Raw genomic sequence first — 20,829 nt, forward strand, 5'->3', positions numbered from 1 at the left:
TTCAAAGCTGCACCAGACCCTTCCGAGAATAAAAATACATCTCTTTCATTTAAATCAGGGGATATCTGTTTGTAGATCCACTTTATGTTCAGAGTGGATAAAAATCTGAGATTTGTGCAATATAAATAATGCCAGAATTTAGCATATTCTTGAGAATCCATTAAAAACATAGAGACTGTAACTTTGTGGAATCTACAGAGTTCCAGTGAACCCATATTTATTATTCAAGTCTTGTATGGACAGATTTCTCACATGTAATAAGTGCTTTTAACTGAAATCTCCTGTGTAACATTTCAGAATTTCAAAAGGGAAGAGCAGAATTTTGTGGTACAGAATGAAATCAACAACATGTCTTTCCTTATTACTGACACCAAATCCAAGATGTCTAAGGTACAATGAGCTGCAAAGTTTAAATATTGTTATCCCGTCTTGCTTTCTCTCCTCTTAGTGTTTTAGCTTTGTAGGTTGTAACAGCAAGTCTCCGCATTTATTATCCCTTAAATTCAATGTTCCTGTGAAATTTCAGGGTCCTGCCATTTATGATGGTCCCTCCGGTAGTGCTGAAAATACACTGTGCTGCTGCTACTTGCTTTGGCTAGGGTGGATAGAAATATCAGGTGTGCTTAAAGGCCATGCGATTATTATATCACTGGCTGCACATATCACAGTAGTTGATCTGTCTTCTTTACTGGTGTTGGACCTGATCCTTAATTGTTTTGCACTCCAACGTCCTAGTCCACAGGAGTTTTGGGTAGGCTAACAATGCAGGATCTGGCCTCTGGTGCATGATGGGATGCAGTTGTGCCTACTACCATGGGCAAAGTGTGTGTGCATGTCTTCCATTTCTAGAGTTATTCCCCAGATATCCACAGGGAATATCTGTAGTTACCAGGATGAAGGTAAGAGAGAGCAGGCATTTCAGCTGGCTACAGCTTGGAGCAGCCAGACTCGGTGGGGGGAGGGGAGAGAGGGAGATTTAGAAAGATGGTATAATGCCTCCTTATCTTCCCCAACTCTTGAGTCCTGTGCTGAGCAGAACTCAGCAAGACATAATCCCTCATCCTTAAAGGAATAAGCAAATCACTAACTAGGAGGATCAGGAATAGAGATTTTTCTGGGGCCAGTCCAAGGCTATGGAATGAACTTCCACAAACTTCCCAGCTTTCTGGTCCAAGTGCAAGGTTTACTACTTTGATGTGGTCCTCAATAACAAACATGTATAGCACAGTAGACATTAATTTTTTTTTGAAATTAACACCCCTCCCCATCCAATAAAACCTCACATAATTTTCCCCTGGGAGAGAAAATATGGGGAAGACAGAACGTCACATATGACAACTGCTAGTCACATCATTTAATGCACTTCTTCAAGGTGCTGAGATACAATGGTGAAGAGGGCTGCATCAGAACCTGAACAGAGAATCAAAACAATTTTTTTAACTTAACTTTTCATTTAACTTCCCCTTTCCTCCCTGTAGGTTGTTACATAATTATCCTTTCATGGGATTCTAGCATATTTTGTTCAAGCATCTAATATTTGTCAGTGTCAGAAACAGGACGCCAGAGTAGATGGACCGCTAGTCTAATCCAATATGGCAATTTGTATGGTCCTGTGTTCCTATGCCTCTTAGTGATCCTCCTTCATCTTCTCTCCTCACTCAATCAGATAAAATGTCCTAATACCCTGTCTTCTCTGGGGAAATGCTGATAGTGTACCCTTGTGCATCTACTGGCTTGGGTCAGTCAGATCTCCTTGGACATACAGTCAATATATTTTAAAACCCAGTTCCTGTTTCCAGGATATTTTACATACTCTGTCCTCTTGTCTCCCATTATCAGTATGTGTTAATTCCCCTTAATTAATAAGGTAGAAATATTAGACAGTTATTGTCTAATTGTTAAGCATAACTCTACAGTTTTATCATGTATTCTATGGTTTTTGTTTTATTACAGAAAAATGTAGTGTATGTGAACAAGTTTTCCCAGAAATTGTGTCAAATTCTGATCTCAGTTGCACCCATGCCACCCCATTGACTACATTGGGGTCAAACATGTAAATGCGAAAGGGTTCTCTCAGTTACAGCACAGTTAAATTGCTATGGAAGTATCAGAAGTTTCTAAATGTACCAGTATACTCTGAGTACATGAAACTGGATGCACAGCTTTTCATCTGTCAACCCTGATTCAGACAAGGCATTATTATGATGAAACTATATTTTATTCTCCATTTCCTTTTTAGTCACTTATTTAAGTGTCACTTCAAAGGGTTCTTTTTGCAAAAGCTGCATATCAACTAATAAACATTGAATTTAATTAATCAGTTTGTATTTTTCACATATATATGTCAAACATTTCATACAATAGCTTATTTTTAACCCATTAGCTTATTTTTTCATGTATCCCTTTATGTGTGTTTGTCTTCAAAGAAGGAGAAAACTATTGAATGTCATCTTTTGAAATGCACATGATTCTTTGAAATTCCAGACAGCTAAACAATCCAGCTTCTATGACCTACTAATTTCACATGTCCTTGCTGTTTCCTACATGGCAAAATCTCATCAAACAAAAGCCAATGACAACTCCACTTTTTGATGTATAATTAAAATAATACTCAGTATTTACATAACACTTTACATAGTCAAAGCATGAAATGAATGTTAATGAATTCATTTTGAAAACACCCTCGTGGTGAGGAAGGCCGCCTTTCTGGTCTCCTTTACACTGATGTAAACCGAAGTAAGTCCTTTGAGACAGCGTGTAAACTGGTGGCAGAACTGGCACTGGAATGTCTGATTCTCAATACTGTGTTCAGTCCAGAAGACAATGCTGTGTTTTATAAAGAAATGTTCTTATGGTTTTTAGTGTTCAGCTCAGAAAATTCTGCTGCAGATACTTTAATTTTTTCCATGGTTCCATCCAACACTTTTTTCCATGGTTCTAGACAACACTTTTGTTTACTGTCACCACTTTTTCAGCCAGAACTCAGTGGTTCTTGTGGTAAACTATGGTGATTCCCCCAGAAAAGGTAGCGGTATTTAAACAAACAGCAACAAAAACAGAGAAGGCAGGACTCAGAGACTGGAACCTGGAAATGACACATGTTTGCAAAGAGGAAAGACATAAAAGGACTATTGACAAGTATGTCTCCTGAAGAACAGCGTCCAGTCACATATAGGAAGGGATATAAGTGTGTGGGATCAAGTCAAAAGACAGTTGTTCTAGAAAATATTCATGTTTATGAAGTATTTGAGTGAAACACAAGGCAGTGTGGCATAGTGAGCAGTATCTTTGGATGAGGATGGAACTGGATAGATGAAATTGTCAGAACTAGGCAACAGTAGAAAAATGTAAATTAAAATGTCATTGCAGACGTAAATATTTAATAATAATAAAATATTTGTTATATGCTCTAGGCAGCTGTTTCTGATCAGGAGAGAAAGAAAATGAAGCGAAAAGGGGACAGGTATTCTGTGCAGACATCTCTCATTGTAGCAGCACTGAAGAGATTACTACCTATTGGTCTAAATATTTGTGCACCCAGAGACCAAGAGTTAATTGCACTGGCCAAAAACAGATTCAGCATGGTAGGTCCTCTTCATGTGTTTTTTTTCTTCTAGATCTGGGGCAGAGGAGAAATGACATTACACTGTTCCTCTAACAGAGTCCTGTGAGATTTCCCTGCTTTTCCTTGCTTTAATCCTCTCTATCCTCAGGACCTGACCCCAGTGCCCATTGAGTCTTTTGATTGACCACAGTGGGATTTGGATCAGGCCCTAATGATCATGCTTAAAAGGATTAGATGGAACTCAATTTAGAGGACTATCAAAACATTCCAGAATTGATCGGTAAGAAATGTGAGACGTTCTCAAACTCTTTTCTTGGGGCTGAGTGTTCTGTCTTTGCAACCCTGCAGACAAGAGAGTAAGAAATTATGACTACAATTAAATGCAAAGCATTAAAACCTGTTTTTTATTATTTAAATGTTGATTTGTGGACATAATTGTAAGGATTCCCAGTGATAACTGAGTAGTGTACAGTACACTCTTATGTAAAAAATTACCATGGATGACCACCATGGTTATTCATTTACACCTCTTAATTTTATTTTGATTTGCTGAAAAAAATGTTTTTTTGGATATGTTGCTTTGTGTAAGTGTATTTTTTTTTCTAGCTAGGCCTTGGAATGGGCAAAGATTAAACTACTTTTTTTGGTTCAATTATAACAAAGTTATTTCTCTTGTTTGATTTTTTTTTATGAAAAATTGCCAGTAATAGATATTAACAAACTTTGGTTAGTTAGAAATACAGATAGAAACTATAAATATACTAACATAACTGATTCCCAAATACAGTAATACTTTCACCACTCCCAATTGGTTACATAGTTTTATATTGGCCTAGAGGTTTCACTGTCATACAGATGATACTTTTAGGAATGATTCCACAGTCAAGTAGCTTTGTTTGACAGTGTGATCACAATTCAGTGCAGCTGCAATGCTTTTATGTCATAGAAGCATATATGACCTTCAGACAGCTATACTGTTTAAAAATGACCGGTTTTTGATGAGGGGAAGGGAACTCAAGTCTGAGAAGACCGTCCTTCTCTGTTTAGTGGTGAGTGGGCAACAAAGAATTCCATATGGTACCATTCATTACACTGATTTGGGCAAAGGGTTCCAGACTGTATTTATGATGATGATTTTAATGCAAATGATCGTGCAACGGGCTGAATGACTATAGGTAGCTATAAATATAACTGCAGATATAAATGATGGAATCTAGACCTACTCCTGGAGAGCTAGAATGGGGTTATACCATACCCAGATACCTAAGAGGTAGGCCCCAGGAGCCTTCAGTTGCACTTGGTGCAGGGTCCAGACACAAGCCTGGTCTTGCCACTCCTAGTGTATAAGAATTAAGAGGAGAGGGTACCAATGTGGACAGCGGTGCTAGACACCCCAAAGAGAGTAGGGACAAGGGGGTCCAATGCCTCTCCTTCCTCCACACTGACAAAAACAGCTTCGTCTGTGCAGATGCAAAGAAAGCGTACACCAGTGAAAGGGTGTATGTAGGGGCCACCTTATGCTCTTGCTTTCCAAATACTTGCAGTTATTGTACCAGTTTCCAGCACAATATGTTCAGGAACTGTAGCTGGTATGCAGCTCTCTTTAAGTCATTACCTGCATTAGAGAAGGATAAAAGTCATAATCTTGCCCAGTGTTTGAATAAGACATCATCAGAATAATAATTTGCATTTATACAGTGCTTTTCCTCTGAGGATATCAAAGTACTTGATATGAATAATACTTAACTCTCACCACATGCCCGCTGGATAGGCATATATTGTTATCCCCAGTGTACGGTTTGTTAAACTGAGGTACATAGTGGCTGTCAGCTGTCTAGGTCAGCACAGTTGAGTTGGGAATAGAATCCTGAAGTTCTGAGGCCTATCTTAATCCCAAGAGAATGCTCCTTAACATGGTATGCATAGCCTAGGACGTCCCTGTTTAACACAAGTAATTGCTTTATTTCAGTGAATGTTCTGTATGATGTATGTGATACAATGTATTTTTCCTTCACAGAAAGACACTGAAGATGAAGTTAGGGATATTATCCACAGTAATCTTCATCTGCAAGGCAAGGTAATTTAAATGCAATATTTAAGTATGCTCTTTTTCTTTTTTCATAAAACTAACAGAAACCCTTCAGTTGTTCAAGACCAGCCAATGTGTATTTGGAATACCCTTTCTCTAGGCTGTCAAGTGTCTCAGCTTTATCTGATGTTGCCTACACGTTACTCCTAACTTATACACCCAAAAATCCAGCTAGTTTGCTCAGAGAGTATTTGTAAATGTTCTGCCAGAAATTCAGATTAGTTGGTAGCTGCTACATTTATATTAACAGTATGTATCTGAAATATAATAATGCATGGCCCTTTAGGGTGAATCTCTTATTTCATCACACTGACACCTTAAATCACTGGCTTTCTACCCTTTTTGATTTGCGAACCCCTAAAACATTTTGAATGAGGGTGCGGACCCCTTTGTAAATCTTAGACATAATCTGCAGACCCCCAGGACCCCACTGCCTTAAATGATGCAGTGTAGAGCAATGTGATATGCTCAGAGTGGATAGCAATGTGACAATTGAGATTGAAAAAGCTCTTCTATTTGTAATCTGCCATCCGGTACCTGGGTTAGAATCTGCAGAATGCTGAGGCCTCTTTATGACATTTTGGGTTACAAAGAAAGCAGAACCAGCCCTTTTGGAGTACTCCCAGTATAAGGGAGTTCCCCGGTTGGTAAAGTGTTGCCACAATGACACTACACTGCCCCTGCTTTGCAGCCCTGGAATAGAGGGTGTGATAGAAAAAGGGAAGTGTGGCTAGAGCGCATTGGCCCAGGAGAAGCTACAAACTGACACAAAGTACGGTAGACTTGAGATGCTCTAATTTTTTCCAGGGCTGGAGGCTCAAATTTGATTTAAACTCACTTTTGCCTCCCTCCCCAAGGAACAGCAGATTTGGCTCAATGAGTCGAAGTGTTTAGTTTTTTAACATTAACTCAGGCACAAAGAAAGAATAAGTGTTTGCCACATTTGTGAAATGATTGGAATGAATTTTCAAAAGCATGAATGTGACTTATTAGCCAGAATCTCATTTTCAAAGTAATTTAGGCACCTAAGAAAAAAGTCAAGAGCCCAGGGATTTGGGAGCCTAGGTCTCATTTTGAAAACAGCTTTGTGTTTATGAGCCTAAATCCCATTGAAAGTCAATGGGATTTAGGCATTTATGTACCAAAATAATGTAAGGAGCTTGTCTTATTGAAAGCTGTGATAAATAAAGTGGGGGATAGCTCCCTTTGATGGACACCCAGCCAGCCAATTAGATGTAAAATCCCTCTTGGTAGCTGTTCTTTACTTGCTTTACCTGTAAAGGGTTAAAAAGTCCCCCAGGTAAAGAAAAAAAAGTGGGCACCTGACCAAAAGAGCCAGTGGGAAGGCTAGAACTTTTTAAGATGGGGAAAGAAACTTTCCCTTTGTCTGTTGTTCTCTGGGCTGAAGGGACACAGAGCAGCAATGCTGTGTAAGGTTTGAACCAGGTATGAAAAAGTAACTTCCATACCTAGAAGAAATAATTTGGATAGGGAATGTTTAGTTAGACGCTATCAGGTTTATTTCTTATTTTGGCTTGTGGATATCCTCTGTGCTAACCCCTGATGCTTTTGTTTGCTTGTAACCTTTAAGCTGTACCCCCAAGAAAGCTAGTTTGGGTGCTTAATTTTTGGAATTGCTCTTTGAAAATCCAGGAAAAGCCTAAGTTCCAGATGTATTTTTTTTCTTTTTGTTTTTAATAAAATTTACCTTTTTTAAGAACAGGATGGGATTTTTGGTGTCCTAAGAGGTTTGGGCATATTGTTTGATTAGCTGGTAGCCCCAGCTAATTTCCTTTGTTTTCTTTCTCAGCTCTTCCCTGGGGGGGAGGAGGGGTGAAAGGGCTTGAGGGTACCCCACAGGGAGGAATTGCCAAGTGCTCCTTACTGGGTACAAAGGGGTTTTTTTTTGCATTTGGGCAGTGGTAGTGTTTATCAAGCCAAGGTCAGAGAGAAGCTGTAACCCTGAGAGTGTAATACAAGCCTGGAGTGGCAAGTATTAATTTTTAGAATCCTTGCGGACCCCCACCTTCTGCACTTGGAGTGACAGAGTGGGGATTCAGCCTTGACAAAAGCCTGTGGGACTTAAGAACCTAAATAGGTATGTCACTTTTGAAAATGGGAGCTAGGCTCCTAAATCACTTAAGTGAGTTTGAAATTACCGTAGATCTTCTTGATAATATTTCTTACATTGTCCTGTGTTGTTTGTATAGCACTGAAGTGTAATGATGTAAGATTTATGGATGGTGGGAATACTGGGAATCTCACAAGACTAAGGTGTATATCTCAGTATGATTTAAAAACACACCAAATTTTAAGGTCCAATATCTTGTTGACTCTGTAGGACTAGACATTGAAAGCTTATACCATTTGAGACAGGAGATTCCCAGTTTCCCCAGAGGTAGCAGTATCATCTTCTAAGCCGGAAAGTGCCTAAGATAATGGCCCTTTTAGATATGGAAAAGCTATTTAACTTTGAGGAGCAAAGAGGAATATGCAATCTAAGAGGGCAATGAAAAAGGAGTTCTGGAGATCCTTGGTAAAACTCATGCAAAATGGCTGTTAAATAAACGACCTGGCAGATTTCAAATTGGCGTGTTTATTGCATAATTTTATGCATAAAGTTGAGCAGCGTTTTTTCCCTAATGAGAAGAGGTATTTCTATCCTGACATTTTCAATCCATTCTATGATTTTTCCAGTTCTAAGTGTTGTTCATTTCATGCTGATTTCTAGCTCTGAGTCTACCATTTCCAGTAGTTTTTGTGTGATCAATTTCCAGTTCATTTCTTCTGGGTTTTATTTTGTATGCCCCCATTAAGATGTTTGCATTCATTATTGACTTAAGATAATGACACTTACTAATACCTTGACCTCAGCCTATGCTTTCACTCAAGAAACTTCCTTTTCTTAGTGTGAAGTCTGCTGCTGTTTAGCATACTGTGTCCTGTGTTTGAAACCCATTGAAAGAAAATGATTTCTTGATTTCTCCTATTAATGAAATCCAAGCTTGTCTTGGTGATAAAGGCTAGAGTAACCTCAGTGAATCTAAAGTAAAAGAATAGATTTTCCATTGACAAACTCTCCAGGGATGTGCTTTTCTTTTCCTATTTGCAAAATGGTTTTGAGGATGAGGAGGAGAGTTTGGATTAGAACGACAGTGTTTGCTCACCATAATGAATAAAGTTTATCCTAAATCAATATGCATCTCTCGTCACTAGACAGTGGAAACTATATTTTCAAACTGTTCCTTTAAACTGCATGTAAAAAATGTGTAGTTACAATTGTAACTTCATATTAAATACAAGACCCTAATTTTTAAAACTTGTTCTTCTTAAACACTTTTGTGCCTCATAGCCTGAAAGAACTTTCTTTCTGAAACCAATAAACACTGTCAAATTTTAAAAGGAGATTTTAGTTTAAAATGTATGATTCCTTTGCATTAATTAACACTTCTAAAATATTATATTTGAATGACTTGCCCTGATATTAATTACACTAAAGCATATTTACAATTTTCAAAATGAGCAGAACTATCTGTGTAGGTAATTTCATGTTTCTCCAGTTTATTAACCTTCGGTTATGCTAAGGCTTCAGGTAACACCTTCAAAAAATCTTGTTTCTATTGTAATAGAGAATGGCAGATTACTTGTTTTTCTCATGGAATTGCCTGTTTTCCTTTCTCAACCTAGATCCACATGTGAGAAACATAGGCCTAGTGATCCAGGATCTCTTATGTTAGGACTTATTTCTATTTTTGGGAAGCTGCTTTTCTCAGCTGACTCTCATTCCTTGTGGGAAGGCTAATTTTCTTGCTTGCAGAAAGTTCCTCCACAACAGCAGCATTATTTTCTTAATAAATGTTTTATAGTGTTGCCCAAATGGTATTACTTACACTTCTCACTTGATACCATGTTCTGTGCAATAATTCTCCTAATGCTTAAATGTAATTTTCTGTTTGTTTCATTTCACTTTGTTAGTTTGCATTGGTTGAGGACCTTCTTAGATAAATTGTCTCTTTTTGTTTTATATGTTGCATTGTCCATATCATTCATTTGTCTTCCCCTGTCCTCACTGTTTCTGCCTTCCCTTTCCTTGCATGCCTGCATGCTATTACTCAGTACCAAGCCTTTCTTTCAAGAAATTGCTGACAAGACTCATCATCATTTTGATATGGATGAAGATCCAGTTACCAAAGTCTTACTCCAAGCATGCTAACTCGATCCTTGAAATATCAACCATTTGTGTCCATAGAAAACTACCTAAACAAAAGAGCTTGCTTGAAAGCAGCGGGCCCTTAATTCAAAAGACAACTCTGCCTGCAATTAATAAGTCCTTGGTGGACTATGCAGTCATGATGATCCAATCATATGCTCACACAAAGACTGTGGTGGATGTGACCGCTGTTAAGAAATGCAAAAACCTAAAGGTAGATTCTAGGATATAATCAATTATTACTGAGCAAACCTATAAGTTTATAATAATTTGAGCACACTTATAGCGCTTTTCATCCATACATCATAAAAGTGTTGTAAAGGTGAGTAAGCATTATTATCCCCATTTTAGGCATAGACAAATAAAGTGGCTTGCCCAAAGTGACACACAGTTGATGGCAGAGCCAGGAATAGAACCCAGGTTCATAACTCTCAGTAAAATCTGTTATCAGATGTACCAGGCTGCCTTGCTATCACCAATGTCACTTACACAAAAATTAGTGATAGCTGTGTGTGTGAAGTGTTTCAAGCATCAGTGTTTATTAGCACAAATACTGGGGTGACAAAAGAACTAAAGTAAGATTACTAATTTTGGTGTAAAATTGCAAATCATTGAAATGCAGAAAACTACTTATTTCCCTTAAAATTACATCTAAAATAGAAACAAATAGTGAAAAGAACACTTTTGCTTTGTACATCAGGCTACATTTTTTAATCTTTTAATCTTTTTAATTTTACTACTGTCATGTTAGAAATTTGCCATTAACGATAAAAGGTAAAATTCAAGAAAACAATCAAAAGCAAGTCAAAAATCTTTAATCTTGTTCACTGCTAATGTGCAAAGACTATAAATAAAGTCATAATGAAAAGCAGTATAGTTGGAAGTGCTAAGCAATGCCAAATGCAGCAGCATAGTCAGTACTCTTTGATATGATGTTGAGACAAACGTATAAAAGTTTCTCTACAACGTAGTATTTTGCTGTACATCCCATATAAACAATGCTTATCACGTTTTCTGCTGGTGGTGATTTGTTCCTAATGACTGGGCATCCTCCTTGGTATATTATCTCTTTAGACCCCTTTAAGTGTTCAAGAAACTTTCAGCAAATCAGTAGCCAAGTAGTTCTATTTGCATACATTGCTTTACAAGGAACAGTGCCACATTACAGCAGTACCGGCTGCTACAGTTAGACACTCAAAAGGAAAGGTTTACCAAAAGAAAAAGACCTTCTGTTGTCTTAGAAGCAGTGTTAATAATACTTCATAAACTGTTTGACCCTTGTGTTTGGAGTACTTTGTTTAGATTAAGTGTGAAATATCTTGTTCTTGCAGCTCGAGGATCCTGCCATTAGGTGGCAGATGGCCCTTTACAAAGATTTACCAAACAGGACCGAAGATACTTCAGATCCAGAGAAGACCGTGGAAAGAGTTCTGCATATAGCTAATGTACTTTTCCACCTGGAACAGGTTAGATTTTTTTCAGTCCTATAACATCCTACTTTAAAAAGCAGATGATAGGAAGTATTTGCAATCACAGGTAATGTTTCACACTCTTAACTGTGGGTTAAAAAAAGAATCCTCTGCTTAGACCAGAGGATCTCAAATGTTTTCATAGTATGAACCATCTCTTAACAGACATATTAGCTTCTGGCAATCTTCATCCTTCGTGATCTCATAAATTCCTTGCAGCATCTCCAGCAATTGTTTGCCTGGAAAAGTATTATTAGGAAAGTGTATTTTTAACTCTTTTAGTGCCTTTTAGCTGGCACGATCGGACCAGCCATCTGTCTATTCACCACCAAAAAATGCTCCACAGACTTCTGATGGTCTGTGGACCATGATTTGATAAACATTATGTTAAATAACAAAATATGGAAGTTTCTCAAGATCAGTACATTTTTCATTTTGTTCCCCATTAGTATTTCCTGGACCCAGTAGATTTTCTATGTAGAAGGATACTTAATCTCAAACTGCCCAAACCTCTGGTAACAAGCTGTATATTAATATGAAGTTTGGCTATTCAGATTATCAATAGATTTCTTGTCCTGTTGTAATCTTAAAGAACTAATTACTGTAAACTGTTTTTTCAAATAGCTTTTAAAAGAGATACCCTGTTGATAAAATATCTGTTATAACTTTCAAAATCCGGGTGAGGGGTGCTGGTAAAATGAATCTGAGTAAATATATGTACATTTAAAAATAATTAAATTTCCTGTGAAATACAATAAACTCTTGATTATCCAAACTGCTTGGCAACACAAGCTATGTTCTGATAATAATTCCACAAACTGTTACTCAATAGACAGGAGTCAGATTCACTCTTGCTGGTACAGAAATGGGTACAGACTACACTGTTCAGTGCCAGTTTGGCCTGCTGCACTCCAGTGGGGATTCAAATGAGAATGTCTGCCGGGGTCTGCATTGAAGCCTACTGGCAAAGTGCCTAGGGGATATGTTTAGTGAGTGCATTCCCCTTATGCCCTTACTGTAGTACCTCCCATTTTGGGGGCTTCCTTAAGTTATGTACGTATCCTTTCTCCCTCTACCACTTTTTGCCATTTGTATCTCTGGGTGAGTTTGGCCCAGAAAGCCCATAAAATGAGGGTATATGCTGGACAGATGTACAATTCAGTGACCCTAGATCATAACTTCAAATGATGGGACATGGAAGAATAAAAGGTGTTTGAGACCTCAATGCTAGTAGATGGTTTGTGGATAATTTACACTATACATAGTTTTTGGTCAGCGAAGGAAGCCTCCCTTTGGGCTGTATGCTTCCAGTTTATAATATGGAAGACTTTACCCTTAGAGTTTAAAATATGAGTTTGCATAGTGAATGAGTTTAAAGGTTTACCTACTGATTTATTTTTTATTATTTGCATTACTTTAGTGCCGAGGGAACCCAACAGAGATTGGGGCCCATTGTAGATTCCAAGGCCAGAACGGACCGTTGTGATCATCTAGTCTGACCTCCTGTATAGCATAGGCCAAAGAATTTCCCCAAAATAATTCCTAGAGCAGATTTTTTAGAAAAACATCCAATCTTGATTTAAAAATTGTCAGAGGTGGAGAATCCACCATGATCCTTGGTAAATTGTTCCAGTGGTTAATTGCTCTCACCATGAAACATTTATGCCTTACTTCCAGTCTGAATTTATCTATCTTCAACTTCCAGCCATTGGGTCATGTTATATCTTTAGAGGTATGTTTGTGAAATATTATAATTTAGAGAGGCTCCCTCAGAAGGGGCAGTATTATGAATATAGGAATTTTGAAATGTGCCCTGGAAGCAGGGGGTTGAGAACAAAGGGTAACTGTGTACAGTAGTTCAACATGGATGCGCTTTAGGTTTTAATAAAAGTTTTATTCCTTACTCATTCACTGGTTTGTTATTTAATGAATCCCAGGATCCTTACAATACCTTTCTCTGCTAGACTGAAGAGCTCATTATTATATATTTGTTCCCCATGTAGATATTTATTGACTGTAATGACTATAAGGCATGTTTTCTAATCCTTTAATTATTCTCGTGGCTCTTTGAACCCTCTCCAATTTTTCAACATCCTTCTTGAATTGTGGGCATCAGAACTGGACACACTATTCCAGCAGTGGTCACATCAGCACCAAATACAGAGGTAAAATAACCTTTGTACTCCTCCTTGAGACTCCCCTGTTTATGCATCCCAGGATTGCATTAGCTCTTTTGGCCACAGCATCCCACTGGGAGCTCATGTTCAGCTGATTATCCACCATGACCCCCAAATCTTTTTGAGAGTCTCTGCTTCCCAGGATAGAGTCCTCCATTCTGTAAGTATGGCTTATATTTTTTTGTTCATAGATGCATAGTTTTACATTTAGCTATATTAAAACACATAGTGTTTGCTTGTGCCCAGTTTTTCAAGCACTCTTAAGTCACTCTGAATCAGTGACTATCTTCTTCATTATTTACCACTCCAGCAATTTTTGTGTCATCTACAAACTTTCAGTGATGATTTTATGTTTTCTTCCAGGCCATGGATAAAAATGTTAAATAGCGTAGGGCCAAGAACCAATTCTTGTGGAACCCCACTGGAAACACACCTTCTTGATGATGATTCTCCATTTACGGTTATATTTTGAGACCTATCAGTTAGCCAGTTTTTAATCCATTTGATGTGTGTCATGTTAATTTTACGTGATTGTTTTTTAATCAACGTGTGTGTTACTAAGTCACATGCCTTACAGAAGTCTAAGTATATTACGTCAACATTATTATCTTTATCAATCAAACTTGTAACTTCATAAAAAAAATCAAGTCAATTTAACATGACTATTTTCCATAGACCATGTTAATTTGCATTAATTACATAACCCTCCTTTAATTCTTTATTACTCAAGTTCCGTATCAGCTGCTCCATTATCTAGCCCAGGGTCAATGTCTGACTGACAGGCCTATAATTACCTGGGTCATCCTGGTTACCCTTTTTAAAAATTGGCCCAACATTAGCTTACTTCTAGTCTTCTGGAACTTCCCCAGTGCTCCAAACCATATTGAAAGTCAGCATTGATGGTCCAGTGATCTCCTCAGTCAGCTCTTTTAAAACTCTTGGATGCAAGTTATCTGGACCTGCTTATTAAAAATGGCTAACTTTAATAGCTTCTGTTTATCATTGTCTGGAGGTACTAGTGGGATGCAAATGGTGTCATCATCATCATCATCATCATATGATGAGAATATCATCTCTTTCCCAAATACGGATCAGAAATATTTATTGAACACTTCTGTCTTTTCTGGATTATTATTGATAATTCTATCATTTCCATCTAGTAATAGACCAATACCATTGTCAGGATTCTTTTAGTTCCTAAAATATCTTGAAAACTCCTTCTTACTGTCCTTAACTCTGCAGGCTGTAGAGTTCTTCTTGTGTCACTTGGCTTCCCCTGTCAGTTTTTCACAAATTGTGAGAAGCACTGTACAAAACACAGTAAGAGACTATTTCGTCCCTGAAGAGATAGCAGTCTAAGTAGACAAGAGGAAAGGAATATACCATACAAGCAGAATGAACAATGATGATTGACAAATGTAATGTTCACTAAAAAAAGAGGCAAAGGAAAGGAGAAGGTACATGGAAGTGAGGTGTAAAGGGACTAGGAGAAAAGAGAAGAGCCAGGGAAGAAGGAGGGCAGATGTAGTGAGGCTAAAGTGAGGAGGCTGTAAGTGAAGGAGTTGTACCTAACAGCCACTTGGGGAAAAGGATGTCCAGAGTGAAAACTGAAATAATCAATCAGGCACTGATGAGGTCATCAGGGTTCAAAGGTCCCTGCTGCAGCTGCTTTTCTCTGCCCCTGCTGGCCAGGTTTCTGGGAGGCCCCTCTCAGGAGGTTCTTTCTTCTGCAAGCTCCCATGACTGGTGGGAAGGAGTGAGACCAGATTGGTCTTGTTGTCCCAGAACTGGGTATCTCCCTGCAGTTTTGCATCTGGGTCCTGAGATAACCTTGGTAAGTCCAGCTGGGTCTCAGCTCCCCTCTTTTCCCTTAGTGCAGCCGTACCACCTGCAGCTGCTTGCATCTGTTCCTGATGGCTGAGTTTCTGGGAGTACTCTCCCAGCAGTTTCTTTCTTTGCTGAACTCGTGGCTGCAGGAGGGGTGGGATCTCACAGCTCCCTGAAAGGGCAGGAAGAGCTTCTCTCCTGCAAGTTGATAGATTTTATGCTAAATTTCAGAAGTTAGGTAGTGTTACAGATTCATCTGAAATTCCTTCCCAAGAGCATGACAATATTTCATCTTAATCAGCCCACGAACCCCAACAGTTTGTCCAAGTCATCATGCACAATCTGGCAGGTCCTTCTTTACGAATTAGATGTTGAAAAATCATTTGAGTGTACTACACTAAAATCCACATCGTGTTTTGTTTTGCTTCTACAATAGGTCAAGCTGCATACAGGGAAACCATGTCTAAATAGCAGTCTGACTGCATCAGTCATTGCAGTTTTCTCACAGGCCTGAAACTAGCGGGTATGTTAACACGCGCACAAAAGTGTCAGAGTTGGTAGCTAGCCTCAGATCTGTTTCTGTCCAGGAGATTTACAGGTAAACCACATACAGTTCTCTATATAATTACAAAGAATTATTGCTTGGATAGCATCGTGGCTTGAATTCTGGTTCCAGAAGTACGTCAGCTCTTTCAGATCATACCCTGCTAATGCATTTTTAAGATGCTTCTGTGATTAGTCATTAGCTGGAGAAGACTGCAGTAGCACCACCAGGGAGGAGGAAACTGCTCCTTCACAGGGAGGAAGCTGGCTGCTGGTACTTCTGAGAATAGGACAAGAAGAAAAAAACTTTAATTAATTGTAGCAAAGACAATTTAGGTTGGGCATTAGAAAAAACTTCCTAACTGTAAGAGTAGTTAAGCACTGGAAGAAATTGCCTAGGGAGGTTGTGGCATTTCCATCATTGAAGGTTTATAAAAACAGGTTAGACAAACACATGTCAGTGATGGTTTAGATGAGTGGTTCTCAAAGACAGTCCGCCACTTGTTCAGGGAAAGACCCTGGTGGGCCGGATTGGTTTGTTTACCTGCTGCGTCCGCAGGTTTGGCCGATCGCGGCTTCCACTGGCTGTGGTTCGCCGCTCCAGGCCAGTGGGGGCTGCGGAAAGGGTGGCCAGCACGTTCCTTGGCCTGCACCGCTTCCCACCCCCCCACATTGGTCTGGAGCAGCGAACCGCGGTCAGTGGGAGCCGTGATCAGCCGAACCTGCAGACGCGGCAGGTAAACAAACCAATCCAGCCCACCAGGGGCTTTCCCTGAACAAGTGGGGAACCGGCTTTGCGAACCACTGGTTTAGATAATACTTAGTCCTCACTCAGTGCAAGGGACTGGACTAGATGAGCTGTTGAGGTCCCTTCCAGTCCTACATTTCTATGATTCTATGATCTTTTACATCTGTTAAGAAGTGTTTTATAATTCTCGTCATTAAAATCCTCTGATCTTGTTATTTTTTCTGTTAGTGATATATTTCTTAAGTTGAGATGCAATTAAAATATGTCTGTTTCTGGTTTCAGTTTTATTATTATTATGTTTAATAGCAACATATATTAGGGCACTACTTGCATTTTTTTAGATCCCAGGAATAGGGTTATATTAGAAAAAAATACCTTTGAAATAAAGAAAAATACCTGGAATATTTGTTCTCAGAAGTTATTGTAGTTATTATACTAGGTGCCAATTTACTCACCCATTTCACCCATCTATTTTCCCTGCAGTGTTGGTGATATTTATCATTACTTTCCTCAGAAAATGAGTTGACTATTAAAGGCATTTGGGACCACTGCTGTTCCTCAGTAGATACTACTTTTTGATGAGGCAGTGTAGTAGCTTTAAAATTAGAACTAGGAGAGTATTCAGTAGCTTTATTCTGAAAAATTGGACCCAAGGGTGGGAATCTTTTTATAGTAACTTATCTCCTGAGATCAGAGAGGCAGCTATTAGAAACAACTACTGGTAATACTAATTTTGTTTATTACAATGTAATTCTAAATGATGAGTTGTGATGAGTTATCTCAGTGACTTCTCATGAAAGTTTGGGAATTTTCATCATTTCAAATTTAACCACAATAACTTTCCCTCTTTGTTTCAATAATATTTTAAAAATTTTTCAGCAAACATAATCACAGACATTTGGTTTTCTTCAAGTTCTTGTCTTCTTCCTGTGTTTAGCTGAGTTGATTGTGCCCTTGGAGATTGAGTGGCATGTGCAAAGTCACACAATTCACCATTGGGATCTGCCCACCTTAGAATCCAACCAGTATTTATATTCTTTTGTTTTCTAGTACTTTGCTTTATATTATAAGTTCATGTGACCTTTTTTTATTAACATTGTAATAGATAATAAACTATAGCCCACATTCTCTAGTGAGGTCAAGCTGTGCATGGTATAGGACCCAAGAGGGACTTTTATATCTGCCCAGCCTTGACGTGGACTGGGGGTTCACTGAAGTCTCACTGTTCCTGGCTGAGGCAATAGGAGTAACTGAAAATTCTAAATACGGACCTCTTCACGCATTTTTCATTCACTGGATTATATCTGAGAGTCTATTTCCCCCACCTAATTTACTGTGCTCCGCTTAAAGTAGATATAAGTGGTAAGCTTCTCTGGTCCACTGAATGTACATTGCACAGCTCAGTCTGTACAACGTTGACTGGAACTGGCCAAAAACGTCTAGTAATGAATTCTCTCTGTTCAGGAGTTTGGTTTCATGATGCACATTAGTTAGATTTAGTATCTGTATCCATTTATGGCCTGATCCTGCAAACACTCTACTAATCAATGTGAATTCTGGTCCCACTTCAGCAAATTACTCAGGGCTTACCTACACAAACAATTAATTCATGGCCAGCTGGGGTGTGAACCTGCCTCAAACTAGCTTGCTGCGGACTAACTGTCCACATGGACCCTGCTGATGCCTTTTAACAATCTGTTAATTCACTTTGATCTAGTTCTCTTTGAAACAGAAGATCAAAGCACACTAACAAACAGTTGTATCAGCAGGGTCTATGTAGACATTCCATGTCAGGCTAGTGCAGGGTAGATTCGTACTGCAACTTGCCAGGAACTAAATGTTTGTGTACATAAGCCCTTAAGCACAGCCTAACTTTAAACAAGTGAATAGTCCCATGGATGTCAAGAGACTAAGGAACCTTGCTGAATTGGGATTCTCTGTTACTTTAAATTTTTCTAACACTCCTACACTAAAGTAACTGTAAAACCCAAATCCACATCCTGTTTTGGACCCACTGAGATCATTACTTGAGACTCTCTCTCCTTACACCAGTAGCTGCCCTTTACCATTCAGCCCTAAAAGAAATCTGTGTATTTTTTTAAACTGACCAGTCTGTATACATCCCTGCTCTTATTTTCTAATGTATTTCTCTTTAAATTCACATTATGTTTCATTGTATGGCCTTGTGTATTTTATTCTCTTTATGTATTTCATATACATTTGCTTCCCTCATTTAAATGGGTAGTTCCATTTCTTTAATCTTGTGTGAAAAATATTAGCCATGGGAGCAATCAGTTCCATTAATTTTTATGGTACTTCGTTATAGCCCAGCAAATCCCAGTGCTTTCCAGATATCATTATGCAGAAAGCTTTGCCTGTTGCATCTGCAGGGAGGTGCCATCAGGTTTTTCTCTTTCGTGCATGTCTAATTTTTTCTATTTTTATTACTTCCAGCGATCTTCTAAAATGCGCCAGAGATTTTTCTGTTTGGGAAGTATAGAGAGTTTTATTGTAGTTTGTAAATATATTATTAATGAGTTTCACATTGGGGTGTGCTTGGCTGAGTATTAATAGCTCTGATGGCTTCATTTTGTTTTGTGGTTCTCAGTATGAATGCAATAGAGTGATTTGTTTCATACCCTTTCTCATAACATCTTTGGTTCACTTTTACTTATTCTTTTGGAAGGGGCTGTGGCATTTAATCTGTCTTTCACTGAGATTAATTCTTCTCCACTGTGCTGTGGATGCCCTGTAATTTCTTTGCCTGTTAAATTAAGTGATTCCATTCACAGCTGCTAGGTGTGTTGTTTGTGAGTTTTATTTATTTTGAATGGGTCACTAAACTAATAAAATACTGTTTGATAACTGCTTTCCCTAAATTCAATTTTGTATCCTTAAAAATGTTCTCATTGTCATGCATTTCAAAGTACTATGGTTTCCTTTATTATGCATGAGAGCATCAAACCTTTCATTAAGGTGACATTTAACTTCCGTTGTCCTTTTTGATGATGTGAGGAGGTAGAGAAACTGAATACACTGGCTCACAGTCAAACAGCATGATGACTCTGTCTGAATTGGTGGTCCATGGGAAAAAAAATAGATTCTTGAGTAAGAATTACATAGTTTTGAGTAGAATAAAATAATTGTTTTAGGAGAAAATGTTAACTGATATGTCACAAAGAAAGCTATGTTAATTTCCAGCATTCACAGGCACAACTGAGGTGTTTTAGGTCACCCTATGTTCATCCTGACCATTCATGCTTAAGGAAGGGGATACAGGGTTATTGGGATAGATAGATAGGTTCATTACTTTTCAGTGCTGCCAGCCACAGCACGTGTAGTTAGAGTAATATAAACAGAGACATTTTAAACATAAGTAAAAGTAATTTCTTTTTCATTGAATTCCAGTATTACATGAGAGATGGCCTCAGTGTCATACTAATCTCTAGTTCAAATGGCCTAGGGTTAGGGTAAGAGTAAAGGAGGAAAATAATGCAGAGTCCAGACGGGACATTGAATCATGTCGGTCACATAATATTTGTCTGGTCACTTGAATAATGTGTAGAAAACATTTTTGCCAGTTACTTTCTGTTATCTGTTCTCTGACTGTGCCCCGGTTAGTTTTTTATTAAAAGTCGGTCAAGGAAAAGAAGCATTGTTTATTTTTCATTGTGTAATTTGTCTACCAGGTTGAGCATCCTCAGAGGTCCAAAAAGGCAGTGTGGCACAAACTGCTATCCAAACAGAGAAAAAGAGCAGTAGTGGCCTGCTTTAGAATGGCTCCATTATATAATCTGCCAAGGTAAGAATGATGTGGCAAGCTTCAAACAAAGGAAAATACACATACCAAGGTTCTATAATGTTGCTTTCTGTTTTTATCTCCGAAATGAAAATGTACAATGATTTATTACATTCTTGTCATATGTCTTTTGAAAAGAGCTGCTAAAAGTGCTAAGTGAAAAAAAGCTGATCATGATTTTCCCTTCTCTGTGAACCCTTCTGTTACATTCCTCTGGGTATAAATTTTCTTTCCTATTGGTCTGCTTTTACACCCAAATGCAATGATCGAGCTCATAGCCCAAACACAGGATTGTGTACCCTACTTCTCCTTGTGTAGCAGAAGTACAGAATCCATGACTCGAGAAATCTCAGTGGCTGTGGAGGAAGGATTTTCCCCTAGACACATTGTTGTTTGGCCGAG

General features: G+C 38.4%; 1 protein-coding gene across 2 annotated transcripts in view; it reads left to right on the top strand.

The window, feature by feature from the left end:
- The window catches only part of RYR2 (ryanodine receptor 2), a 699,456-nt gene that overhangs the window by 551,364 nt on the left and 127,263 nt on the right, over positions 1–20,829 (top strand). Inside the window, exons 72-77 of one of the 2 annotated variants that reach the window (XM_043544343.1) lie at positions 298–390; positions 3,414–3,584; positions 5,583–5,642; positions 11,196–11,330; positions 19,083–19,118; positions 20,318–20,430. In XM_043544343.1, the coding sequence (XP_043400278.1) occupies positions 298–390; positions 3,414–3,584; positions 5,583–5,642; positions 11,196–11,330; positions 19,083–19,118; positions 20,318–20,430 (608 nt within the window). The remainder of the gene's footprint in view (positions 1–297; positions 391–3,413; positions 3,585–5,582; positions 5,643–11,195; positions 11,331–19,082; positions 19,119–20,317; positions 20,431–20,829) is intronic. The other variant, XM_043544344.1, reaches the window with a different exon arrangement.

Source organism: Chelonia mydas, chromosome 3 (genome assembly GCF_015237465.2).
Source record: "Chelonia mydas isolate rCheMyd1 chromosome 3, rCheMyd1.pri.v2, whole genome shotgun sequence".
Lineage (NCBI taxonomy): Eukaryota > Metazoa > Chordata > Testudines > Cheloniidae > Chelonia > Chelonia mydas.